The 27,189-nt window shown below is 47.6% G+C and overlaps 1 protein-coding gene across 1 annotated transcript in view; it reads right to left on the reverse strand.

Moving 5' to 3' along the window:
* The window catches only part of ATP2C2 (ATPase secretory pathway Ca2+ transporting 2), a 30,878-nt gene extending 4,125 nt beyond the window's left edge, over window positions 1-26,753 (reverse strand). The window contains exons 1-23 of the mRNA XM_067302416.1: window positions 26,652-26,753; window positions 17,602-17,712; window positions 16,604-16,720; window positions 15,278-15,367; window positions 15,165-15,200; window positions 15,015-15,076; window positions 13,720-13,828; window positions 13,491-13,640; window positions 13,309-13,377; window positions 12,558-12,633; window positions 12,241-12,307; window positions 10,770-10,894; window positions 8,542-8,639; window positions 8,250-8,351; window positions 7,242-7,331; window positions 6,090-6,191; window positions 5,343-5,499; window positions 3,437-3,607; window positions 2,414-2,511; window positions 2,273-2,323; window positions 1,592-1,758; window positions 858-926; window positions 659-775 (exon numbers count right to left, since the gene is read on the reverse strand). Of these exons, the coding sequence (XP_067158517.1) occupies window positions 659-775; window positions 858-926; window positions 1,592-1,758; window positions 2,273-2,323; window positions 2,414-2,511; window positions 3,437-3,607; window positions 5,343-5,499; window positions 6,090-6,191; window positions 7,242-7,331; window positions 8,250-8,351; window positions 8,542-8,639; window positions 10,770-10,894; window positions 12,241-12,307; window positions 12,558-12,633; window positions 13,309-13,377; window positions 13,491-13,640; window positions 13,720-13,828; window positions 15,015-15,076; window positions 15,165-15,200; window positions 15,278-15,367; window positions 16,604-16,720; window positions 17,602-17,712; window positions 26,652-26,753 (2,336 nt within the window). The remainder of the gene's footprint in view (window positions 1-658; window positions 776-857; window positions 927-1,591; window positions 1,759-2,272; window positions 2,324-2,413; window positions 2,512-3,436; window positions 3,608-5,342; window positions 5,500-6,089; window positions 6,192-7,241; window positions 7,332-8,249; window positions 8,352-8,541; window positions 8,640-10,769; window positions 10,895-12,240; window positions 12,308-12,557; window positions 12,634-13,308; window positions 13,378-13,490; window positions 13,641-13,719; window positions 13,829-15,014; window positions 15,077-15,164; window positions 15,201-15,277; window positions 15,368-16,603; window positions 16,721-17,601; window positions 17,713-26,651) is intronic.
* Window positions 26,754-27,189: the final 436 nt, after the last annotated feature.

A 27,189-nucleotide genomic window follows, 5' to 3' on the forward strand; every position in this document is an offset into this window, starting at 1 on the left:
CATGCTTAATTAATGCGGATCATCCCCGAACAATACTGCTGATGAGGGAGAATGGATCTGGAGGATGAAATCCTTTGAAACAAAGCATGAGGGTGCCAGTATTGTGTGGCAGGGCTACATAAGGCCCAAATTTGCCTGGGAGACCCATGATAAAGATCTTTTGCATAACGAACTGCTAAAATGGCATATTAGCCTACCACAGTGCATTATATTAGTATTGCAGCCCAGAGGGAGAGCTAGTTGTAAGATTATGGCCAACACTCCTTCCAAAATGAAATAGTTCTAATTAGCAGCTGAATGAGGTCCTAATGTCTTGTGATTTTGGGGCACGCATACCCATTCGTACCCGGTGCCTTATTGCCAGTCAGACCTGCAGGGCTACTAGCAGGTACTGCAACCAGGATAATGGACCATTCCCAGTCAAAAAGTGGAATACTTAAGCGACACCACCCCAAAACAGGAACATCTAAAAATCTCAGGACTTGGAGTAAATGATTTTGGAGGGAAAGGGAAGAGAAGAGCAACTTGTCTTATCTAACTACCAAATGATTGGTTCTTTGATAAGAAATCATAACAGCTTGTGTTTCAAAGCCAAATTCAGACATCTTAAAATCAATGGTTGCATCAAGAATATTTTGCTCATTTGAGTCTTCCATACCTCTGGGCTGGAGGCCCATCCATGATGATGTTAATCCATAAAATCTGCATAGCATTGAGTGGATTTGGTAGATTGAGCACTGTAGACAGAGTAATTAGGCTCAAAGCTGAAATACTCCTGCAAATCACAGAAGAGTGTTATTCTGGGTGGCCTCACCCAAAAGGTGCTTCCACTGAAATCTAAGCAAACAAGAACTTACGTGCTAAGCTGGAACCGCACAAAATTTTTTATGTTGTAAAATATTCCCTTTCCCTCTTCTATTGCATTCCTGGAAGGGAGAGGAGAATTTATTAAATAACTAGCATTCACACTATTTTAAATTGCGCTCCCTGTGAAACTTGAAAGACAAGTGCTGTTTTCCAGCACTTATTTTAGGTGCAATTCAGACCGTAGCTTAGGAGAGGGACACCAATGCAGCTTCTTAGTTAAATGACTGGTAGTTAAGCGTGGTAGACCTGGAAACACTGGTTCTTAAAGCCAGGTCTTGGTTCATAAAGCAGGCATGCGACCTATTTATATCTTTACTCTGCCCACTGTTGTCTGTTGTTATGAACCAACAGAGCATTGCAAATTACACATCTTTCCTCTGAGTTTCCTGGATGAGGCAGACAGAGCAACTTATGAACTACCAAGACTTCTAGGTGCTTTCAAATCCCCACAGTCAGCTATAAAAATGAGAAAACAGGGCTTTTGGATGAAAAGTAGCTTTGTCATCACCACTTGAAACAGAAAAGTCATTGCAGTGTTTGTAACTGAAAATGAGACAGTGCTGCACTGGGGTGCCTCCAGCTACTACCTGCTGACTTACATTACCCCACAGCATTTGCAATATTTTCAGGGCTAGTCACATAACAAACTCATTGCAATGGAAAGCAAGAAAGTAGCTGAAATAAATAAGAGGGTTCCTGATAGTAAGAAAGTAGCTGAACGTACATTACTGTTGAGAAGTCATCATCCACGAGGATCATGTTGGCAGCCTCTTTGCTGACATCTGTACCTGCTTGTCCCATTGCAATCCCAATGTCAGCAGACTTAAGGGCCACAGCATCATTAACACCATCTCCTGTCATTGACACAACAGCACCAGCCCTTTGCAAAGCCTGTGGGGGTGGAGAGATGAGAGACTGAAGCCAGGAGAAGACAAATAAGTTCTGTTGGCAATCCCAGGATTTGCACTTAATATGCAAAGAGCAGAAGGAATGCTACTCTGAGGGTCAAATGGACTTTAGCAGCCCACATCTATATGAAGTGTATGGAGCACAGGTAAAAAAAAAAATCAAATAGACTGAAAATGAAGAGACTGGATTTTCAGGAGTATTCAATATCTTAACTCCAGCAGGAATTAAAGGGGACAGAAAAGTCATGAGAAATCAGTTTCCTGATATTATGCTTCAATAATATCTTACTAGTATCTGCTAGATGACCCAGACCAGGTCTGCAAGAGAAACGCTAATGACTTTGGTGTAAATAGTGCCAATGCTCTAGCCTGGGTTTTATTGCCCTGTAGTTTGAGCCAACCTTTTCTTGGAAAACCAGGTGGTCTGGGGAACTCCTGAGGCCCCCTCACACCTTGGTATTGTGAGGCATATAATGGAGTTGAGAGGCTCTTCGTACCTTTATGATTTTTAGTTTGTGCTTTGGACTTGTTCTGAAGAAGATGGAAACCTGCATAACAAAGAAAAAATACAATCGTGTATTAGACGGATGCTGCTGTAGATGAAACTGGACCATGTTATTGTAATCAAAAACCGTTACATTCTTGACAGTGGATGTTAGCTCTGACTCTGCCAGTTGTTCGAGCTCTTCCCCAGACATGGCTTTCAGCTTCCCATTGCAGAGACCAATATTCTGTCCTGCAAAGAAAAGCCCGGAATGACATCTGTCCTTCAGCTCTGGAAGAGGACACTTACCTCTTGCCTTGAAGAACAGAGGCAATGATTTAAGAATTTACTTGGAAATACTTATCAATCGGGAGCACCTGGAGGGGCACAGGGCCCTGTGGCTCTGAGCTGGGCCAGTCCCGCTATCCTTACTCTATTGGAGTTACGTAAGCAGTATGATACCCAGAACTTGATCTAATACTAAGGTACGTTTAACAACAAGAATTCAATTTTATTCCAGAATAACCTGCAGAAAAATTTAGAAACTTCACATTTCCAATTGCAGTAACCTCCCCCCCCATGACATCTGGAGAAAAATAGGGCAGTAGTTAACCCCCTCCTGTCCTAAGTCATCCTTCGTGACTTTTTTAAATTAGAAAGAACAGGAAAAGCATTTCTGAGTCAACACAAAACACAAACTGCTCCCTGGGGCAGTCTGTGCTCTGCCACTAATTGCAGGAGAGCAGGGCCAATGGCCCCAGCTGAGAACTCAGTCCTCTCCTGGCTGCTGCTTGGATGGTTTTCTTCTAACCGCAAAATGCAAAGAATGGAAAGTGCGGAGATGCTTGCACTCACAACATTAGCAGGGGCCATAATCCCAGCAGTGCTATTTGTCTCATCATGGTGTATTACACTTGAGATTTTGCCATTTATGGTGCTAAAATAGGGGAATTTAGATTCCTGGAATTTGACCCCTAGTTCTTAGTTGCTTTATTACTGCATTTAATATAAATTGCTTCAATGAAAAAGTAAGAAAGACGTCAGTTAGTGAGACTGAGATTTAAAGCCTATACTGCACATATGAAAAGAATGATAAAGATGATCATTGTTAAGTAAATAACATTTGACTGACCGGACAGAAAGTATAGATTTGTAGGAGTGAAGCTAATTTTGATACCTATAGCCACGGCAGTTTCCAGAGCATCTCCGGTTATCATCTTCACTGATACGCCAGACTCGAAAAGGACTTGAACAGCCTCTCTCACTCCAGCCCTTGGGGGATCAATTATTCCAACCAGACCTAAAAATGTTAGTCTGCCCAGTTCTGGACCTGAAGCCAAAGCAAGTACTAGAAAAAGAGAAAGAAATGAAGACAAGAAGGCTGAATTATTTATTATTCATTAAAAAAACATTAAAATGAACATTTAGAGAAGATCCTAAGTTTCCAGTTTTTCAGCTGAAAAAGTGATTAAACCAGATATTCAGGTCTTGTATAGATACAAAAATTTGCTCGACTTCAACTAGCACCAGTTTATCCAGATCAGTGCATTTCTGCTTCACATTTATTTCTCTTAGGATTTATGTCTGTCTAGTTTAAATTTATCTACCAAGTCTTGCCTAAATATAGATGGATTAAATAGGGGCAGTGCAACGTTAGGGCAGACACTATTGAACAACTATGTTAAACAGCAATGCCTCTGCAGAGACTTACTTTTTTTATCTAAAAAATATGCAGTGTAATTCCAGTTAAACGAGTGCAACTACCATCATGTAAACAACAACGCTCTGAACATTTTGTTTCTCTTCTTGGTGCCTAACCATATCATTCAGTAGTCCCTAAATAACCCAAGGATATTTTGCCAGGGGTTCGTGTCAGCGTTTCTTTGATGACTGAACCACAAGCTCACACCAGCTACCTGAGCTAATCGCTTTTCTTCAGAGCGGTAATTTGCCATTCACTACAGCAGATGATTCTGATACTGTCAAGCAAACTTCATACGTGAGCTACTAACCGCAAGACACAGGCCTGGAGAACATACATATAAACTATACCTTCTTCCAGATTCTACTGCCAAGACTTGTTCTCACCTATTTATATCCTGGGAACAGGCACAAGAGAAAGTGTCTCTATTATTGTGTGAAAAGTCTAAGATGTTTTTGAAATGATGTTTCTAGTGATGAGGGCAATGGCACGTGTATAAGAACTTCAGTGGGTTGTGCACTGACATGAGTTCAGGATCAAAAAAAGATCATCAGATTTGGTCCTAATAAAGAATTGAACCAAACTTCAAATAAAAATCTCAGTGCCCAAATCCATGTTTTGAGCCCCTCCCCAAGTTGCTTTTTGTTGCTCTTGAAACAGCTTCTCTAAAAGCAAATCTTGGCAAACCGCTGATTAAAACAGGTTGAGCGCAAAGTTTTTCAGTGCAACATTCAGACCGTATCCCAGACAATCAGAACAGTTCGTGGAAGAAAAACATTCACCATTTCCAGTGTTTATTTTCAGCTCTTTTCAATCTCACTAATTTAAACCTTGCAATAACAGATTAATGGAAAGCAAGCATCCAGCAAACCGAAGACAGCGCCCTTGGCCAATGCTGACAAGTGATCGTGCATGCCGGGCTACGGACTGAGCCTCTGTCGATCCTAACCAAAACTCTCCTCTCCGCTTATCTTCACCCCTTCCTACCTGGTGGAAGCTCAAGCAGGTAATTTGCCTAACACCGCACAGTGAGTACATAACATAAGGCAGGAGAGCAGATCTCAGTCTGTCTTCATTTTCCGGGATATGCTGCTTTGCTTTGGAGCCCTTTCCGTCAGTGAGAACACCCTGACCAGATTTTTTCTGCTCGCCAGTCTATCAACAGTTTGCATCCAAAAACAGTTAGAGAAGAAAATCAACATGGTGAAGGTAAGGGGAGGAGGGAGGCAGCTCCGCTAGACGTGCTTGCAAAAGCAGCAGCATGCACACAGCTGTACACATGCACGCACGACAAAGTACAGAAGCAGAGACTTAATAGAACTGGAAAATGTTAGGGCATGACAACCTGTAAGCTTAAGGGACATAGACCGTAAAGACTGACCCCGTAGACCTGAGGATCCCATTCTTTTCTCTTCCTGCTGGTAGAAGGCTTTCTGCTGGGGCGTAAGTGATAATGAAATGCCACCACTGTTATACATAGTACAATATCGAATAACTTCTTCAAATGCTCCCTTCATAAAGTAAATATCTTCCTCATCCTTTAAAGTAAGGAGACAATAGACTTTATCAAAAAAAGAAAAGAGAACATTTTTAAAATACTGATAGCATATAAGGCTTTACATCTTAGATAAAACAGCTCTTTTGTTCGCTCTTTTACCTGTTTTGTGAAATACCCATATGCATGTATAATTTATAGGATGTGATATTTTTGCTATAGCCATTTTTCATGCTGGGCCATCAGAGGCACAGACAGAATGGTAATGAAAAAGGTGGTGTGTTTTTAAAACGGAGTACAGTATCAGCTAAGATTAGCTCCTTAATCTGGTAAGGGAAAAATGACTAACATTTTCTTCCAAACATTGTGCTTTTCTTCCCCTGTGAGTTTTCACAGAAAAGCTTTTGTTTTCCTGTTCAAACCAGTAAACGATAAGTATCATCTTCCCCCATTCAAATGCAGAACTGCTAGCTAGAATTACACCCAAGTTGGGAATTTTGAAGTTTGCTCAGTTTTTCTCCTGACATAGTTAATTTTTGAAAACCTTATTTGCTAAAGAGATACCATTTCATACCCATTGTTGAGTTGCACAATTAGAAACATGAAACCAGCTAACAGAACTGTTTGCTTTACCTGATTTTTCAGCATGCATTTTACAGCCATCCACTTTTGTTCAGAGCTAAACGGAATTTCCTTCTTTCTTATATAAATATCTTTTATGTCAGTTAATTCCATCTAAAATAAAGTAAAACAAAAAGAGCGCTGTAAGGCTGAACCATACTTGCATATATTTTCTATGTCACAGTATATTACAAGCACCAACCATTGACCATGTACTTTCAGGCAGTCGTACTTCACAGAGCTGCAGGAAGCATGGGGAAGATTAAAACTTACACTTTCAAAACTGTGTTCTCGTTTCGGTGCCTGATAAGGGGTAAGTTAAACTTCAGTTTGAAGCTTGCTACCTATTGCCTTCAATAAAAAACAAGAACCCCCTCATATTCTGCTGTTGCTTGGCTAATGCAGGAGGACAATTTTAATTTAGCATTTAGAGAAATACAGTGTTATTGTTTTACAAAAAATTATGGTTTCACTGTTACAGCTGCACACTTTAAAATGAGGAACCGACAGATGTTTGCAGGTAATATTTCGGTGTAATCATTTAATCAGCTAACTTTTGTGCTTTACAGCCCTCCCGAGGTCTGTGAACCACAGGCTGAGTAACGCTGATTAGATGATATCTTGAGGTGTTTTACAGCCCTCTTTCTTTATCAATGAGCATGAATACAATATTCAGCAGAAGTGTTTGTTTTACATACTCATGACTAGAAAAAAGTAGAAAGCTAGCAGATGACCCAACTCCAGGATGACCGTATGCCATGATTTCTAGAATGGCCTGTTCTTGCTCTTTTCCCCACTCTCCTCTACTCCTCCTGAACTCTTAATTGGAATTGCAGAAAATATAAAAAAAAAAAAAGCAGTCTGATTTGAGCCTAGAAGAAATCCATTATGCAGAGTAATTGCACAGATTAACCAAGCAAAACAATTATTATTATTAATACAGAAGCTCAGGGAAGGTGTTTGTCTGTGACAGCAGGTTTATGTGGGAGAGATGTCCATATATGACCTTGGGGAGAAGAGACAAAGAAAAACTAAAACCAGTGTGAAGACTTTAAAGGAGACTGCTCACTGCTGTCAATCAGTTCTAACAATTGCAGCTCTTTTTTTTTTGGGGGGGGGGGAAGGGGTGAAATTTCTGGAAAATTTATATCTTAGCAATCTTACCTTCATTGCAAGGGCAATGAGAGCTCCTTCTGTGGGCTGTCCAATTACGTTATTTTTCCCAATAATGGCATTATTAACTACGCAGCCAGCCTAGAGAAAGTGACATATTTATGTAGGGTTTTTTTTTAAACTAAATTCATAGTTTTTTCATCTCTTTTAATGAAGTAAATGTAGATTGAAAGCAGCCACATCCCAAAAGAAGAAATGTCACCAGATTTCAGATAGTCCAAATTCCAAATAGCCTTTGTCAAAAGGAGGAGAGTCAAGCAGTGAGTTTGGCAGAACAGACATTTCGGAGCCTCAGAACATCTTCATGCCCAATAACAGCGTTCTCTTGAGATCAGTTCTTGGGCTTTCTAAACTCACTGAATCCATAGGACACACCAAAATTTCAGTAAAATGTTATGTTTTGGAGAAATTAACATGAAGCAAAACCCAAAACATATCTAATCGGCTTGACAAATCATGATAAGGAAAACCAGTCTCTCTTACTATTGCTTCTGACACGCAATATGGATACCATAAGGCCTAACCTTACTCTGAGATTCCAGTTCAGATCATTTGACTGCCCAAACAGTCTGCTTTAGCTTATACTTGAATGTGCAAATTTTATTTAATGTAACATAAAAACTAGAGACTATTGCTGTAAATTTTATATATTGGCTACTTAGCTGGATGAAGTTTAGAACCTGGCTACATTAAAAACCTGAACATGATCATAGTAATTGTTCTCTCCTCTATCAGAACTGCATTTTTACCCGAGACTTCAATGACACTTCAAGCTGACGGCTCTGGCCTCTCCCTAAATGTCTTATGCTTGCTATCTTTAACCAATAAGCTTCAGATATCTTATAATAATTACGCAAAACCTTTCTAGAAGAATGCTCTAGCAAGGCAGTTCATTTTAGAGTTATTAAAGTAACGTTTTTCACACTCATTACCCAAAGTGATCTGTGCAAGTTAAAATTACATGCAACTAGAACAGGCTGGTTCTTAATTTATACTTACCTCCACTAATTTTCCAACTGAGACGTTGGAAAATTCCTTGAGAATCTCCCTCGATGGCAAAAGATAAACATTTCCTTCTCCGTTGTAGCCCACCCCACTAACCTGAGGAAAGGAGAGAGAGAGAAAGAGCAAACTTCTCAGTATCAAGCAGGACTATCCTACTATACTTTATCTTTATACAGGGAATATTCTTGGTAGCTCAAAGCAATGCTTATAGTAAAGGTTGAACTAAAAGATAGCTGGGCCCTGGTGGGTCTGAATAGCAAAGTCCATGTAATTGCATCGTCCATACCTCTGCCTGGAATCCATCTGAAGTTACGAGCTGTGTCACTGTCATCTCGTTGGCTGTCAGAGTACCTGTCTTATCGGAGCAGATGACATTGCAGCAACCTGATGCAAGAAAGTTTTTAATCAGAACTAATCAGAACTAATCAATAATCAGAACTAATAAATATTGCCACTGAATGAGATTCAAGGCCCCAGAAGAGGGAGAACATGTTGCCCTGATGTTACTTAAACTGCACACGGGCATAAAAGCAAAAAACTACCAAGAAGTGGATGAGTTTCCTAAGAGGACATTGTTAAGGAAAAGATGAGGGGAAAAGAAATTCATTGCACATCAGGGTACCATGCACATAATTTGGATGTGAGATTTGGTAGAAGACAGCTGAAGAAGGCTACGTTGTACTGAGCATCATATCTTGGGCAGTCAGAGAAGGCACTGATTTCCAGAGAAGTGACCAGTGTTTCTGAGCTGCAATATTACACATCAGCAGAACAGCTATTATATACTGAAAAGAGATATTAAATTCCCACTCTGCCACATACTTCCTCAAATAGTCATTTAACCCTTGCTTCCCTGTCTCTAAATCAGAAATAATAGCACTTTCATATCTCACCAAGGGGTTGTGAGGGTAATGTGTTAAAGACTGCAACAAAAAGTACTTACAAATCAAGTGCTAAGAGCAGCAGTTGCCCCATTCAATCTCTGCTTTTTGGCAATACTATTTCAGCAAAGCACATAACAATTTGGAAGCCAGTTCACATTTGTTCCAGAGTCCATTTACACCATAATACAGCAAAGGAGTGAATTAGCACAGGGGCCTCATTAAGTCTAGTTTACACTCCCCAAAAGGGGGGAAAAGGACTTTAACATAAAAGAGAATCAGAATCCAGCTCCCTTCTAAGTCTGAATTTCTCTCGTGGTTCTGGAAGTGACCAAAGGGCTGAAGCACAGACCCTGTTAGCATGACCACCACTAGGTAAGAGCCCTGGGAGAATGAAGCAGATTGGGCTGTGATTAAATTAATTGCAGTTTTGAAGGATTAGCACAGAGCAAAGCCATCACCTCTAATATTTCATTTTTAATTATTTACAATTAAGGAATCAGATAAAGAAGCAGGATTATTTTTCTTCCTTTCAAAAGTTTAACAGACTTGGTGCAATTACTGTGCAGGAGAATACAGCTTTTTGCCACACTTAGACTGTCTTGCAGAGAAGCTGGGCATCTTGCCGTGATGTCTGTTTGGGTGCAGGCCTATTCAAATGAAATTTTAATGAGATAAGGCAGTTCCAGATGTCCTGGGTCAGGGGAGATGCAATAAAATAAGGGTGGTAGGAATTCTTTGCTGCAGAACAAACAAGGGCAGTTCAAACAGGGGCAGCATTTCCAGGAAAGACAAGTCTTAGCTGAAGGATCAGGCTCTGCAGCACATATTTGAAATTGCATGGGCCAGACCTGGAATTTAATTGCGCTTTCTGATTAGAATGCAAATTAGTATTAAATACACAGCGTGTCTTCTCCTTTCTGTAATTCCCATACTGACCAAGAAGGTCAGAGTAGCAGAGACTTGAATATGGTGATCTGGGGACAAGGGCCAAATTGGAAGTAAGGGGAGGCAGAAGAATAATTTCATTATAATCCAGCCCGCCCTGTGGCAGTGAGGATGGTCTGGATGTCTTCTCAAGGTCCTCTCTAGCCCTATTTTCCATGACTCTTTGGATGTCAGGGAGATGGCCACACAGACTGCAGAACAGCAGATGGTTTTGTCTATGCCATTAGGCTTGACTGGAGGAGTTGTAAGGTTTTCTATCCAGACACAAAAAAGGTGGGCAGGATGGACCTGCAGGATTGTCCCACAGGGTGGGGAGGAAAGAGGAACCAAGGAAACCAACTCAAGCAGGCACGTCTACAGAGAGGCTCCGGTCCCCATGGGCCTGTGCCTGGAATTGGGTTGCAGCAGAAAGAAGATGCCCCAAGTGTTTTATCTCTGCACCATTTCTAATGGAGGTTAGCTCCTACCCATGTTCATAGCACTAAAATAAAGGAAAAGGGAGAGAAATGTAGGGCAGAAAATGTATTTAAGACTGAATGGGTTTCTCTGGCCCCATAAGCATATCCCCCCCCTTTTTTTTTTTTAAATCTAATCAAGGCCCACCTGGACAGCCTATAGCTATTCAGTTCAGGCTTTGAAGAAGCCAGGCAGGTGACCAAACTGTGTGGCCTGTTTGCAGGCTTACCTAAGGTTTCTACTATGGGCAGCTTCTTCACAATCACTCTTTTCTTGGCCATCCGGAGAACACCCAGCACCAGCGTTACGGTGACCACGATGGGGAGGCCCTCGGGGATGGCAGCCACCGCCAGGCTGGGGACAGCGGAGAGAGACAACAGCTTCAATGGACAGGTCAAACCACAAGCATCTACCAAAATGTGGCAAATGGACATTTCCACGGCAAGCGCGTTTTCCTGCTTATCTGTGCATGTCTGGGAGGGAATCGACTGCCTGTGCAGCACTAACCACTGGAATTCTTGGCGCACTGTAAATACAAAAGCAGGATATTTATCCAGCCCTTCAACCTTCTTCTGGGTGATTTTGACAGAGCAATTACTTTTCTTCTTTACATTGCCAAAGAGCATTAACTTCTGGCTAAGTAGGGATTTAGGGGTTGGGTTTCATTTCATTTATTTAACTTTCTGAGGATGGAAGTTCAATATTCCTCAGCGTCACTGCTCGTTTGTTAGCTGCTGGCCTCTGGCCGTACCTACCCCCTCGTGCCCTCTCCCACACGTGGGTGCAAGCTATGGAGACAGGGAGCAAACTCCCCAAATGTCCCTATGCTGCAAGGTGAATTGGAGCAGCATTAAAAACTGCAGCTGCTGGCTTGCTAGAAAAATCCAGACACTGTCTGCTTCTGTCCCTCAGTTATTCCATGGATAACTCCGAGCACTTCTAGAAGGGTCCAAAAAGTAATCACACAGGACTTTCAAATCCATAGGCTGTTCTCCAAAGGTTAGACTTAACCGGTTTTCTTTTTTTTGCCACCATATCCCCCTAGGACACAGGCAGGTGGACACTGAGCTAGTTTGGCTTCTCTGTTGTTCCCTCATCTGTGGTCTTATTTTTATTTCCATACAATCTTTTTCTTTCTTTTTTTTTCTTTTTCTTTTTTTTTTAAGTGAATGATTTTAGCGCCACGACAACACTGAACAACAGGTTTTATTGATACTACTAAAAACACATGGTTTATTATGTTTGCCTAAGGGGTTGAGCATGCATTTTATGTCACATAAAATGCACATTCTAATCTTTATATGTAAATGCAGTAAGAACAGCAAAGGCTAATATTTGCTGTTGCTACACTCCCACTAAATTCATAGTGCGGATAGTTAAGGACATTCACAGCAGGATGAAGTGGAAACGGTTGTGAAGATTTTTCAAACTACATCATTCAAAGGAAATAAACAAAAAATAAGATCTGAATTTAACATATCTCCAAGATCTGATAAACTCCCAAACTCTAGGTCTTTTTTCCTACTAAATTCTATAGTAAAGCTCACATTAATTTTGCCAGTGCAAGATCAATATGTATTTATGAAGGATCTTACACAAGTTCTTTTTTGGGAGGAGAAACGTCCATTGTTTTTGAATAGAAAAATCCCTGGGACTTATTTCATTATAATACAAAGAGAAAGGTACTTTCTAGTCCTCACCTAACTCCGATTGTGAACATGCTGAGAAGATGCTTCCCTTGTAACCAGCCAATGAGCATTATTAAACCTGGAGGGGGGAAAAAAATAGTTGATTAAAAAAACCTTAAGAAATTCGTATGTCTCTAACCTGCTATAGCTGTTGTTGGGGAACTGAGTATGTGATGAGGCCCCCAGACCTCTTCTTCCCAAGCATCCCTGCTTGGACCCTCCAAAATCCAGGTCACCCACATCACCAGGTACATTTGAAAAAAGTGGCCCTGGAGCACAGCGGGTTTTCACAGCTGACCACACAAATATGAGCGTTTCCTTCAACTCACCAATTATGCCGAAGGAGAAAAGAGTGAGTTGTTTGCCCAGTCTATCCATGCTTTTCTGGAGAGGAGTTTTGGGAGTCTGGAAACGTTAGAAAATAGTTATTTTTCTCTGCTTGTTACATAAGATGAGAGGAACGCAGCCTGCGTGGAACGACTGACAAGCACCGTATTGCTGTTATCATTACTGTGGTCCTTAACAGCTGCCCGATACACCCCAGTGCTTAGCAAGCCTGAACCCGGCCCGGGGGTCCACCCGGCGCAGAGCATCCCGCAGAGCAGCTCTGCCTCCGAGCAACCAAGGCAGCAAGAGGCCGGAGAAACAGGAGGAGGCGGCAGTCGCTCTGCTTTGCTGCGATTTCTTGTGCTAAAGGCTCAACCACCTCAGGTAAGGGCGTTAACTAGTTCCTAGACCCTTATCTGTGTTCGCTCAGAGAGCTGGGCCATGAAGGTTTGGCAGGTGTGGAAGTAAAATTTTGGATACCTAGTGGAAATTGCGGAAACAAAGCAACCATGAAGTTTAGGTGACTACAAAGTTAGCTGCAAACTGAGCCTCAAAAGTTTAGATTTAGAAACCAAAATGCTGCTTAAAACCTTCTTTTTTGGCTATGGCCCTTTGCTTGTCCCTCAGTCACATGGGAATTTCAGAGCAGAAGGGGAAAGAGACCCCAGCGCATTAACGTGCAGAACTGCTCCTGCTCATGAGCTTTCAGCTAGGACTTCCACCATTGCAAGAGTGACATAGAGACTTCTTTACCTCTTCAGCTTGCATCATTTTAAACACCTCGCCAAACTGTGAATTTTCACCTGTCCCAATAACTACCCCCTGAAAAGAGGGGAAAAAAAAGAGAGAGATTAAAAAAACTGGTATGATATCAATCTTACTTAGAAGATTCTGTAACTACTGTGGAGGAAAAGATGGAGGATGGCAGGACTCACTTTTCCCTTCCCATACCGCACCAGCGTTCCCATGAAAACAACATTGCTCAGCGTTGTTATGTCTCCAGCTTCCAGTACTACACCATCCGTCTTGTTGCAAGGCTCAGCTTCTCCTGTAAAACTGGATTCATCTACCAGCAGATCTGTAACCTAATTAAACACATGCATTTCTGGCACTGTTAAGACTTGAAACTTCCAAAACAGGCTTTTGGTGTATTACTGTATTTACCTCTATCAGTCTGAGGTCTGCAGGAACCCTATCTCCCACAGAAAGATGTATGATATCTCCAGGCACAAGCTCCCGTGCTAGAAGGTGCTGCAGTTTTCCTTCCCTTAGGCTGCATTAGGCAAATGGAAAAAAAGAAACAAAAAGCAGGCCGTGAGCACTGTGCCGTGCTCTTTCTGCAGGCCCGGGAATGCGACTGGCAAGGAGGTGAGCGCCCTGCCCCAGAGAGCTTCCCATGCAAATAACAACGTAAAAATCTGCGTAACAATGAGGAAAGATGATTATGTTCCCTTTTGGGCTGCTTTAATTCATAAACAGATGGGCAGATTATGGAAGATTCACATTTCAGCAATTAGTGACTTAAATAGCATACAAGCGGTAGGTAGAAAACGCAAGCCGTGCTTTCCCCTGGCTCGCGCTTTAAATAATGCCAGGCAGATTGCTTAGCTTAGGAGACTTGAGAAGCTTTCCGAAGGCAGAATCACTCCTGGCATTTTGCTATTATATTAAAAGTGCAGCTTTTTGAATGCTTAGATGCTTACACTGTCATATTAATTGCAAAAAATCCAAACAGTGGCGTTAGCAAGATCCAAAGCTGGGTAATCTTTGGAACAAGAGCGAGCCGCACCGCTTTACAGGTACAACCTTCCTCCGAGCCTAACGGCTTATTTGTGTCGGTCCTGACGGAACCGATTTGCGAAGACACAAACGCGAAAGCATCTCCTGTAACCCGCCACGCCGGTACCGCGCGTCAAAGCGATCCGGCACGCAGGACGCGATGCAGCTCTTCCGCGGAAACGCGGGCCGTGGCGGCGCCGCGCAAGCCCCCGGCCAGCCGGCAGCCGAACGCCACGCGGGCGCAGCGACAGGCGGGCGCGGGCGAGGAAACGCGGCCCGCGCGCGCGAGCGAGCCGGGCTGCTCAGCCCCCCGCGGGCGTTCGGCGCCGCTCCGCCAGGGCAAAGCCGCCCGATGCTGGTGGAGCTCCTCCCGCTGCGCGGGGAGCCAGCGACGCGGCGGCCGGCCGCGCGGACCCCTGCGCCACCGGACGGCGAGCGGGGCATCTCTAGGAGCTTTGCGGCGCTCAGCGTTTGCCCCGTTCCTCCGGATGCCTCCGGGCAGATTTGGAGCCGGTGGCTCCGTGGAGATGCAACCACCCTGCCGCGCTTCACGTGGGGCTGCACGCGCGCGGGCTGCCTCCTCCCGCCGCGGCGCTTGCTCCCCGCTCCGTGCCCAGGGACCCGAAGAGCATCCTCCTCCTCCTCCTCCTCCTCCTCCTCCGTCGCTTGGCGCGCCTTACCAGTTGCACTCGGGGGGCACCAGCTTGTTGAGCTCCTCCAGCGATTTTTCGGAGCGATACTCCTTGGCAAGGGGAAGGGAGGACAAAGGGGCGTCAGCGGGGGGCGGCGCGGCGGCTCGCCCCGCGCGGCGCAGCGCAGCCCGGACGTACCTGGATGAAGGCCACGGTGACGACGATGAGCACGGCCTGCGAACAAAGAGCCGTTACCGCCGCGGGCGCCGCAGCAAGCCGCGGGCCGGCCGGCGGGCGGGAGGGCCACCTACCATCGCGATGCTCGCGGCGTCCTCGTATTCTCTCGTGACAACGCTCACTAAGGCAGAGGCCAGCAGCAGGAGAATGAGCGGATTTTTAAACTAAAAAAAAATAAAAATAAAAATTACAACAGATAGTGAAACATGGCATCGCTGAAGCTGAGCTGGCATCAGGCATCTATAGAAAGGATTGCAAACGCGGGCCGGTCTCTGCAAGCTGCCTGGAGGCACGAAGGCACACACAAAACCTTTAATTGTCTTTTTAGAATCCGAAACCAGAAATCCTCCCCCTTTTTTTGTTTTTTTTTTTAAATCTGCTAAGCTCTTCCTTGGGCACAGGGCTGCTGAAAGGAGCACAGCAGCGGTCAGGCACTTCAACCCGATCCTCGAGGCAGCCCTGGCACCGCGGGCAGGTTTCACCGAGTCGACAGGTTCTCAGGGAAAAGGGAACTTGTGAAACTTTGGGAAAGCTCCTCACTTTTTGTCATTTTAAATATGAATTTTACGGCCCTTGCTCCTACTTGAGAAAATGATAGCTCTGCTCAGCTAGCAGCACGGGAATTGGTGTCACTGAATGAAGTCAGGCAAAGACAAGACCACCTCTTTTGGACAACAGGACTGCGGAGATGCACGGTGGGAAAATCAAGGCTGAAACATATTTCCCACTGAAGGCGAAGATGAAAATCCCCTTAGTTTCTCTGTATAAAGACTGGATGAAAGTGGATGCTTTACAAAAATAGCAACTGGAAGAAGCCGCTGGAAGGGCCTGCTGGGAGGCACTGCCCAAGAGCCGGGGAACGGACTGCGTGGTCCTGCAGGCGGCACCTCCAGGGAGACCAACAGGTTGTGAAAGGCACTAAATATGCACCCAGTAATTCGTGTGGTGTCCTCGGAGCAGAAATACCTCGTTACAGGAATTAAGGTTTAGTGCTTTCATTAACTGACCACTGTGGCAACCGAAATCGGAGGGAGTTTCAGCTCCCGCTGGTTTTCCCAAACCTTTCACGATTTTATCGCTCTTCTTAAAGGGAATAATTGTGCTCCAGAAATCAGGTCACTGATCCATAGCTTTTGATGTGTGGGCTGCATGGAGTTAAAAGGATGTATTTTTATTTTAAGATGCTATCTCCCAATTAAATGAACCCGCATCTTAATTCACATCAGCTTTCCTGTGGGAACAGAGTGTCTCTGTACCCAGGACACATCCTGTCCCAAGACTGAATCCGTGGAAATAGAAACCATCAATATTTCAATGTACCGAAACACTCAGGCCCATTCAAAGCAGGGTCCGCTTAGCAGGTTCACCAGGAAATGAGCATCCGGGCAGAAAATCCTCACCTGGTCTAGATATTTCTTCCATATCGGCTCCGCGTTATCTACTGAAAATTCATTCCAGCCATGTCTTAACCTGCGTTGCAGCACGGAAAACTCAGACAGTCCAGTTTGCAAATCAACCTAGAGGGAAACAAAAAAGCCAGCACGACACACTGCACAGTCGTCACAGAAAACGACTTCAGGCAAATCTAGTTATGTTAGAAAACTTTTAGTAAACTGGGCCGGATATTCATGATTCAGTTCTTACAAAGTCCAGTGACTGCTCTTTCCCTGGCAGAGTGCATAGCTTTGCTCCCGATCCAGCATAGTCCTACAGGAAAAACAGTAAAGCTACCCACTGTTTTTCTGTTTATGGACTTATTTCTATTAAACTATAAAGCTTTACCATCATCCATCACAAGAGCCCATAAAGCGAGCACAAGTTAATTAACAAAACCTATTTCCAGAGGTGGGGAGCCATATAGTAGAGGGCAAATTAAAAATCTGAAACAGTAAAGGAAAGAATTGATTTCTGGTTTCACCGTACGTTCCAAGGAGGGAAAAAAAGATCGTGCCCTGACGAAGTTCAGAGAGGACAAATGGAGAAGGGGCAAGACATATTTTGCCTGCGTTAAAAGACAGCAATGTCAGACACCAAAATAATACCGAGCGTTACACACTTCCTTGGTCCTGGCCTTTCTAAATTGCCATCTACTTTTCCTGTCTCTTGGCAAAGGGCTGGGAGCCCTCAGGTTTCTGGTCTACGCAATTTAACCCTTTCCGCTGCAGTCAGGGGTCGCTCAGCCACTAGAAATCCTCCCCCAGCACCAGGCGAAGCAACTGCTCCGCGCCGGGTCTCGGACGCGGTCGATCCGAGGCTTCGCCCTACAGCAAAAGCAGGTGCACCAGGCGCCCCAGAAGTTTGCACGTGAAACCAAAGACCAATTTTGCAGCTCGGTCTCTTCACCGAGTCAGATCACACTGCCTGTGTCGCTGTTTTCACAAATACTAAGAAGCCTCACGTTTAAAGCTTTTGCCAAGTCTTCTTTCTGGCATTTACAGGCATCTTTGGGGGGCAGAGCAGCCACTTCCTTCTCTTGCTCGATGCTTTTCAGCTCACACTCCTCGTAGGTCTGAGGAAGAGAGATAAAGCAGTTGTCAGGCAGCACCATCGTTAATAAAAGCATTTCATTGTCTCTTTGGTTCTTCTTTTAATCCCGTTCCTTTCCCTTATCTTTTCAACCATGTGATTTCACAATTAACTAAAACACTTCCTAAATCACAGCCCTTTATAACATTTGCTAATTAAGCTTTGTTACTGCCTCGAAGCTAGGTGCATCTTCTTATCTCTTTGCAGCAAGGAATATGCACGTTAAGTGACTTGTCCAAGGCGTGGGGACCGCCAGCAGCTGAAACAGCAGCTGCAAGAGGCTTCGTCCCCTACACGTGCAGACACACGTTTCACAGGCCGGGGGCTTCCAGGGAGGGCAGAGACAGCGTTCACCTTCATTTTGGCATGCACGTTAGATGGGAGAACAGGAAAATTGCTATACTCTCCTGACACGGGGGGTAACACTTGCAAACCCACTGTTAATCCTGTCTTTAGGGCGAACCTTCAAGAATTCAGAACAGATGTGGCTGAGAAGGGAAAAAAGGAAAAGAAGCAGAGGCTTTTACAGAAAGTCAGGAGTACAAAACCTTCTTTTATAGCCGGGCAAGCTCAGGAGTCCCAGGCAGGGATTACGGGTCAGCGATATTTTCAGGGGACACAGAAGTACACGCCGCACTTGTAACCGTGCTCCAGCAGAACTGCACCCGCGCCGTCTTTGGGGGCTTGTGTGTGGGTTTTGGTCAGCTATACCATTTTGTCCAGATTTTCCAAACAAGTTCAATAGAAAAAGGGTCCAAGATCAGCCACAGCAAGAGAAATGCCCAGCAAAGAAGGACTTGGGCACAGCTGCAGTTGTATTATGACCATGATCAAACAGCAGAAAGGGCTTTTTTTAAACATATATGCATACATTTTCTATACCTATATATGTATATATAATATTTACATATATAATATTTATTTATAATAGGGATAAATGGGAGGCATAACAGAGGAGGCATGAAATAGCTCCTACTGCAGAGTGAAGGCTGAAGACATTACAGGCAAGGGAACGGAGACTGATCCACCGGCTAGTCACAAAGCTTCTTTGGTGTGAAATGCGGCAAGACCAGTTAAAGTCGTGCAACATCAGTTGGAATCCAGCTCATGGGTCACTTCCATTTATATGGAGAAGCCTAATTCCAGGCCACGGCAGGAAGCTCAGAGCGGCTCCCTGGAAGAGCCAGGGGTCTCGTCGCGGAGCAGGCCTGCGCCGTCAGGGAAATAACGGCGTTTTTCCCGTGGCTCAAAACCCCCCTCGGGGCCCAGCGACCTGCCGGGTGCGGGTCTCGGCCCCGCTCTGCGCCTTTGCGGGGGGACGCGCCGTCGCCGGCCGCCGCCGCCGCTCTGCTCTCCAGCCACGTTGCGCTTCAGCTGGCTGCAGTTTTTAGGAGATTTCGCTGCGATCTGAGATTCGCCGGGCTCGGCTTTCGTTATGGCTTGCACCCAGCAGTTTGCCTGAAGAAATGACGAGCCCACGAACTGTTTAACACTGAGGCTGGGGATTTCTCAGTGGACCTGGGCTTGACGAATATCCGTTCTCTTCATCATCTTCCTGCCTGCAAAGTCTGGGGATGAGAATAGCTATGATTTTTTGCTCATTCCTACAAATCTCCAAACTACTCAATGACCAACAGGGGAATCGGGCTCCTGCCCAGTTCAGAAACTTCTCAGCCGAAAACACCAGGTATTTCGGCCGGCCCCGAGCTCCCTTCCCCGAGCGCTGCGGACAGCGAGGCCGCTGGCACGAGGTCCTGCCCCGCGGCCGCTGACTCCCACCTCCGCTTTTCTCCGCGCCGCACGGGGCTGCGGGGGAAACCTGGGGTCACGCAGCCGTTTTCCTATCGAGCCCTTACAATGATTCTGATGCCGCCTCAGCCGAAAGGTCGAGCCCGAATCTCATTTGCTATCAGTTCACGGGAAGAAAAGCGATTAGGAGCTGGGTTACCGAAAAGGCAAACACCCCCTGCTCCCCCCCGCCGGTTAGAAGGGAGCTCGGGGCTCTGGCGCGTGCAGGTGTCCTGCTGCGGACAAGGGCTTTTCCCTGCCAATATCTTGCAGTCTGCTGCACACGCGACGCTCAGAACAAGGAAAACCTGTTTTTCCTCATTAAAAACATAATGGGCTTAAACTTGCGAGAGGGGAAAAATGAACAGCAAATGGGAGCTAGAAAAATTTCTGAGCCAGCTGGAGGAAGAGAAATCAGACGGGGGGGGGGGGGGGGGGCCAACCCGCTCGCGCTTGCTCCGGCGTGGACAGACCGCGCTCTGCTCTGCTCCTGCCCCGGCCATGCGCCGCGAGTCGCCGCCAGCCGGGCCCGGTCCCAGGTACCTGGGCAGTATAATAATAAATAAATAATAAATAAAAGGCCCTCCGTATCCTTTTTTTTCCAATGCTCTTTGCAGCGTTCCCCGAAATCCCGGCCGGCCACCTGCCGGAGGCGGTGCGACGGAGCGATGGTGCAGCGCAGGGACAAGGAGGGAGGAATCTCGCCCTTCCCCAGGGACGGGAAAACCCCTTCACATTTACCCTTATTCACAAAGCACAAGAGCGTATGTTAATTAACGGCGCATTTCTGTGACAGCCACCTCCTGACCCACGGCTATGTGCCAGGCAGCCCCCAAAAAAGGAGCTTTTGTGTCCAGCTTTGGGAAATACAAGACCGTCTCAGTGCAGCTTAGGAAACAATTTAGCCCGATGCCACTGCAGATCACCAGAGCTCCTATCTGAGGAGGCATACGCAGCGCAAGCCTTAAAATCCTTAACTAGGGGGATTTGGTGAGCTACCCTGGTTTTTCTTTGCTTGCTTGTAGCAGCAGGGCCCTGGGTGGCCACGTTGCTGCTCCGGCCCTGGAGAAACCTCTCTGACCATTCGCACGTGCTGGTAATAACCAGAGGTGGTTTCTGCAAGCTCTTGCTGGATGCGCCAGCGGCATTGCTAAGCCCTGCTCCTTAAAAAGTCTCCTGCCACCTCCTGGTGTTGCAGGCCTTTTTTAAAATCACTGTTTATTGACCCACAGCCCCGCTGGTAACACACGCGATAGCGGCAGGGGCTGCTACCCCTCGCTCTTCCCTTGCTCCCCGGAGCAGCAGCGGAAGAGCTGGGCCATCTGCACCTGGCCGAGCATGGCCGGGGCTGCTGCCACCAGCCCCGGGTCAGCCCCTGCTCTGCGCAAACCCCTTTGCTCAGTGCAGGAGCCGTTTTGCTCCAGGAGCAACCTGCCTTCCCAACACCCCGGCAGTTCACCCCAAATCTCCAGGAGTATTTCTGCTTACACGTGTCCCTCTGCCTGCTGACCACATTTTGCGGTATTTCTCCGCTGCTCTGAGGTGTATTAGCATAGGACATTGCCCTTATTCTAACATTTGCTCAGCAAGTTGCCTTAGAAGTGACCCAAATGTCCTTCTGTGTTTAAAAAACAACACCAACGATTTATCCCTACTTTGTGTCTCCCAACTCTGCATTACACCAACAGCCAGGTAAACTCCCAGTTCATCTCTTCTCCGTGACCTCATCGACTCCCACGAGCGGCGATACCGAAAGCCGCCCAGGCGTGCAGAAAGACGGACAAATCCGCTAGGAATAAAACACAGGACCGTCTCGTATAGAAACGTGCCTCGCATTCATTACTGTGCTGGTTTGATTACAGCAGCTTCCGCGGGCTCCCCGGTGCTGCTGACTCTACATACATGCACGGAGGCGCAGTTCCTGCCCCCAAAAAAGCTTATATTCCCATGAAAAGAGCCAAAGGGTGGGAAGGGAGGCAGGCGCGGGGGCACCGTGCCTGCGGTCACCCGGAGTCGGGGTAGGAGCCAGGTCTCCTAGGTGCCGGCTCGGCACGGCTGTTTACCTAGGGAAGGAGCGGAGGAAACGCGTGACAGCGCTCGCAGGGGACAAACGCGCCCGGGCGGGTTTGCAGCCGGCTCCATCTCGGAATCGATGGCTACGCCGGGAGCCCGGGCTGCTGCAGAACAAGCCTTTGCCCCCTAAGAGTTAATTTGTACCGATTAGCTCCTGCCCGCAGGTGGATTCCCCCCCCCGGCTTGTCCTGCCCCTCGCTCCGGCGGTGCATGAGCTGGGATCGCGGCTGCCAAACCCGAGCCACCTGCTGGCATTCGGAGCAGCCCAGGCGGAAAAGGCGAAAGCGCAGGGCTTGCCGCAAAGCACACAACCCTAATTGCGTATTCTGGCAGAGGGCTGCGGTCAGCAGCGCTGGGGATTTCCCCCCCCACCTCTGCCTTCACCGAGATTTTGCATATTTTTTTCCCCCCATCTTAGATCACTTTGGACACGTTATGACGTTGTAATCCGGTCAAGAGTGGCCTGAGTTATTTAGTCTAAAGAGCCCTTTAGAACATTAAAGAGAAAACCTGTTCTCGTAGATTCTTCACAGCCGCTGAGAAAATAAATCCCGCCAGCCCCTAGAAAGCCTTTAAGGTCCTTTTCTTGCGCGCATGGAAGGCGATGGCCCTGCGGCCGCATCTCGGCAGGGCCACCGGCACGGGACACGGGCAGGTGCCCTCCCGGCACAGCCTGGGGCTTTGCGTGCAGAGGGGCTGGCGCCTCGGGATTTGCCCCGCTCCGCGCCCATCCCTGGGCGCTGCTCCTCCTGCCGCGCGGCCACGGCCCCCGGCACGTTCTCGCGCCCCTCTCTGCTTTCTGCTCCTCTGGACCTCGGCACCGCATCGTTTTTTGCGTGGGCTAGAGCCCCCGCTCACCCTGCTCGTGGACACAAGCCTCCAAATCGGCGCCTTGACCGTTGGAAAGCCAAGGGTTTTGCACAAGTGCCGCGCTGAGACCATGCCCTGCGTTTGAAGTCGCCCCTGCGGCTGCTTGAAGGCAGAAGCAAGGTCTGCCTGGCTGCAAACCCATCGCCCCTGCTTGCGCCAGACCCTCGTCGTGCAGAGCTGCCAAGCGCCGGCACGCTCCTCCTCCTGCTCGAACTCGGCTATTTGTTTTTTAAAACCTCCCAGCTCCCCAAAACTAGAAGATCGCATTGCTATTCTTGCGGGAAAAGCCTTATGCTGCCGCTCGTCTTTCCCACGAGCAGACAGACAGACACCCTGGAGGAGGAGGATCCCCTTCACCCACCCAAACCTGCCCTACCCAGCACCACGACAGACAAGCCCACAGCAACTCAGGGCACCTGCTCATACCCCCGCTCTGCGGCAGCGAGGGGCGTCAGTCCTCAGCCCTGCTTCATCACTCTGGCCCAAAACACCTGCGCGAGAGCGGGGATGGCCTTAACTCCTCGCCTGCTGGAAGCTTTTCAGAACTGATAAATTTGGTTATTCTTCCTGAGACCTCTGTGGGTTCAAAAACACACACACGGCGGGGGGGGGGGGGAGGTGAAATGTGTTGATTTTGGTTTTGTGATAGCATATTCCACCATCAGTGATTGTGGTAGCAATTGAGAAGGTCTGAGGACAGGACGGCCCCTAAGGAGCTAGGATGCGTTGGTCGGCTAAACCCTTCTCCTTCAGCACTCCTGGACCGAAATCCCTTACGGGCTGTGTAAATAAATGTCTCGGGCACTGCTGACGTGGGTGCGCAGAGGCAAGCTCTCACTCTCCTTGCTTGTACCTGGAAAGGGAAGTTGTGCTACTTGGTTTCACTTTGGGGACATATATAAAGATAGATACCTGCATGGTAATAAAAATGTTGCGGTACAAATGCTCGGCATCTCTGGGAGGATACGAAAACGGAGCCTGTGAAACCCTCTGCAGGTAAATGTTCATTGGTGTGAATCCAAAAATGGAAAAAAGCCTAGATCCAAAAGGAATAGTAACTTAGCAGTGAAAATAGCTCAGGGCTGGGAGAGATCTGCCCTCCCTTTTACGAACACTGAGCCTGGCATGGATCAACGGCAGCAGGGGAAAAGATCGAGAAGGGTTTTGGTGCCTAGAAATGGAGCGATTGCAAAGAAGAAGTCCCAGCATCTTTGAAGAAACTCTGAGGAAGATCTTAATATGCCAAAACCTTCTACCCAGATCTGTCTGGACTAGAACCCAGATCCTTCCCAAAGTGAAACCTAAGAAGAGAGAAAGATCCTAAATCATAAGAGGTCCCCGATGAGCTGGAGGTAGATCCAGGTGGGGAGGTCTTCTCCAGTCGTGGTGGCCTCTGAGACATTGGAGATGTTTCCAGCTTGCCATGCTCAATAAGAAAGGGAGCCGCGTCCTGGCCGGCGCAAAGGGCTTGCACCGTGCACTGGTGACACCTGCGCCCGGGACTCCAGACCGGTGCGGTGGCACCCGCAGCAGCTCTTTTCCCCCATGAACTCCTCATCTTCTTCCTCCTCCCCTCCTACTCCAGCCTCTTCCAGCTCATTTCCACAGCTGCTGTTGTAAACCCACGTAAGGAGGTTAATATGCCTTTTCCTGGGCAGCAGGATACCCGGAAGGGAGCTCTTTGGGTATTCTTCACCCATCTCTCCATGAAACACATAGGTCCTTCTCTTATGAGCCATAAACTGCCCAGAAATTCACCCTGATTCTGAATGTGTCACTGTAGAAAAAGATCTGAAACAGCATCTAGCAGAGCCCAGATACTGGCTATATTTGAGCTTTGATGAGAAAGTTAACTATTCTGCCATCTCCAGATGGTAACCACCAGCAGAGGCTGTGAGCTGGCGATCACCTTTCAGTTACCAAAGTTGCAGCTTTTCCTTCACTCACAGTAATTTTTGTATTTATCCTGTCTTCAGTCTCATCGGATAACCTGTTCAAATTGCATTTCTGATTCGATCATTTCTTTCTGAGTTCTGTCTTTGCTGAAATCACTATAAAACTAGAGATAATGAAAAATAAGAATACAGTCTTAGTGCTGCGATGGATGCTGTAACCCACAGAGTAGCTGCGATACTCAAGGTTTTATTTTGCATTGTAGACAGAAGAAACAGAGCGTGGATCATAAGTCTCATTTTAAAGATGAAGACAAAAAGCTGAGACACAAATCAAAGGATCCACTCAAGGTCACATAGGAGACTAGTTTCAAGGGACTGAACTCACATCTTCTAAGCACCAGGACAACCCTTTTACCAAAATACTGTACGAAGTACAAGATTGAAAGTGTTCTGTAGTATTTTCAAATAAAGAAGTGAAATAACATCCTTAGAGGAAGTGTGAGTCAATTACCAGCCTATAAAATAACCTGGGAATATGTTCTTGTTTTATCAAGCTTCTTAAGTTGTGGTACAGTTATTAAGATTAATAATAATAGTAATTATCAGTGGCAAAAATATAAGGAAGTCTTTGGTGAACTTTTATAGAATAAATTAGAAACTTTTGGGGGTGTAATAGCTGTGTTAAACATTATGCTTTCATAATACAGTGTCATCCTCAAAAATCCCCCTGCTTTGAAACTGTTTCGATACGTTCAAGCCTTACTGCGATGGCACTGTAAAAAGATCTTCAGGTGTGCATTTAAGTGAGTCTAGTATCCATATAAGCCTTGGATTCAGGTTATTCTGGAGCTGTCCTTGCGTCTCCGCAGGACATTGCATTTGCATCAGAAAGGGGGCCTGCCTGGAAGTCGTTTCCCATTGAAATTTCCCATTGCTTCCCATTGCTTCCTGCTTCCTAGGCCTGCAGTGAAAGTGTTGGGCATTTCACTGGCATATTTTAAATGCATCACGCTCTGCATAGACTAGAGCTCAGACTCCAGAAGGCCGTACATTTGGAAGTAAATATCATATATTATGGTGCAACAAACATGGTACTGCCAAAGGACAGGCCGGGCTAATTGCCAGTGGCTTCCTGACTGCGTAAGATGAGAAATCTTTGCTTCGTGTCAAAGCAAGAATACAAGCACTTTCTGGAAGCCCAGCAAGACCTTCCTTTTCTGTGATTTCGAGCTACGTGGAAGTAGCGTCTCGCAGCATCACACAACACACCGTGCGGTGCGTGGGGTCAGGAGCCGAAGGTCTCCCGTCCTCCTCCCTCCACAGCACTGAGCAACCACCGCGCCGCAAAGACAAGACTAGCAGAAAACCAGAAGAGAGCAGAAATGGCTGAAATGCCATCTAGAGAAAGACCGGAGGCACTCACAGGACGCAAGCCACAGCCAAATGGCCATGGAAAAGACCACAGATATCTGCAAGAGCATGGAGGGTGCTTGTTGGGATGGGAGCAGGGACTAGCCCTACGTGCCGAAGGAATGGGACGAATCAGGGTCACGCGGGAGGGCGCCCTGATCCATCCGTCACGTGGGACGAAAAAACAAGTCTTGAGCAAAACCATGAGTTGTGGCAGTGGCAGCGGCCGCAGTGGCGATCCCACGCTGCCGCTGCGCCGAGCAAACACGTGATGATGAGCTTATCCCAGCCCGAAAGGTTTCGCGGAGTAAAGAGAAAAGAAAATGGGACACCTAAAGCACCACTGGCCGCTCCTTGATCCGTCTGCAGCGGTGCCAAGGAGGGGTAGTGAAGGGAGGGGGGGAAAAATCCGCGTTCTTACATGAGCATTTTTCAAGAAAAGCAAACGGCGCTCCGAAGCGGGCTCTGCAGGGCTGAGAACTGCTGTAAAGCTCTTTTTCGGTCGTTCATCGCGAGGTGCAACAACAAACAGCAACGCAGAGGAGAACCGGGGGGTAGGGCCGGACATCGCGGCGGGTGGCCGGGGCACCCGTGGGCCGGCGAGACGCCCAGCGCCTCGCACCAAGCCCACGGACCGCGCTGCGATTGCACCAATACGCGTTTCTTTGGCTTTTAATTAATACCCTCAGCGCAGAGAATAACGCCACCGGTCCGGAGCTTGGCCCGAGCGATGCGTCCTGGAAGCATCACGCGCAAACAGGTCACCTCGCCTCGTCCCGCCGCCCGGTGTCGATTAACGGCACCGCGGGCGTCCCCAGGTGGCGGGGAGGAAGGGGGGCACCCGCGGCACCCCGGGGCGGACCAGGGCGGCGGGGGGGATCCTCACCTCCTCCTCCGGCTCGGCGCTGCCCAGCGGCTGATAGGTCTTCTGCGCCAAGCGGCAAAGCGCCCGTTTCTGGAAGAGCCGGGAGAAGCCTCCTTCGACCATGGTGGCGGCGGCTCGGGTTCCCGCGGGCGCCGGCGGGGAGAGGCAGAGCTACGGGCGCCGGGGGGCGGCTGGGCGCCGTCGCCCTGCCCCGCTTCGCCCGCCCCGAGCCCGGCCGGCGGGATCCTCCGCGCCTCGGAGGGCGGCTGCGGCTGATATAGCGAGGCGGCGGCCGCCCGCCCGCCCGCAGCCGGGGGCTGAGCCGCGGGTCGAGCCCTCACCGCCGCCACCGCCGCCGCCGGGCGTTTCCCTCCGCCCTCCGGCAGCAGGAGGAGCATCGCCGGGTGCCACCTCGCAGGGAGGCAGCCGCCACCGCCACCGCCGGGGTTTCGTCGCCGCCGCCGCTTCGCGCGCGGGCGAAGGCGGCTCGCGCTCGCTGCCGAGCCTGTTTGGGCACTTCCCGGCTGGGGGAAAAACTCCCGCAGAAAAGCCGCCGTCA

The sequence above is a fragment of the Apteryx mantelli genome, chromosome 10, assembly GCF_036417845.1.
Source record: "Apteryx mantelli isolate bAptMan1 chromosome 10, bAptMan1.hap1, whole genome shotgun sequence".
NCBI classification, from domain to species: domain Eukaryota; kingdom Metazoa; phylum Chordata; class Aves; order Apterygiformes; family Apterygidae; genus Apteryx; species Apteryx mantelli.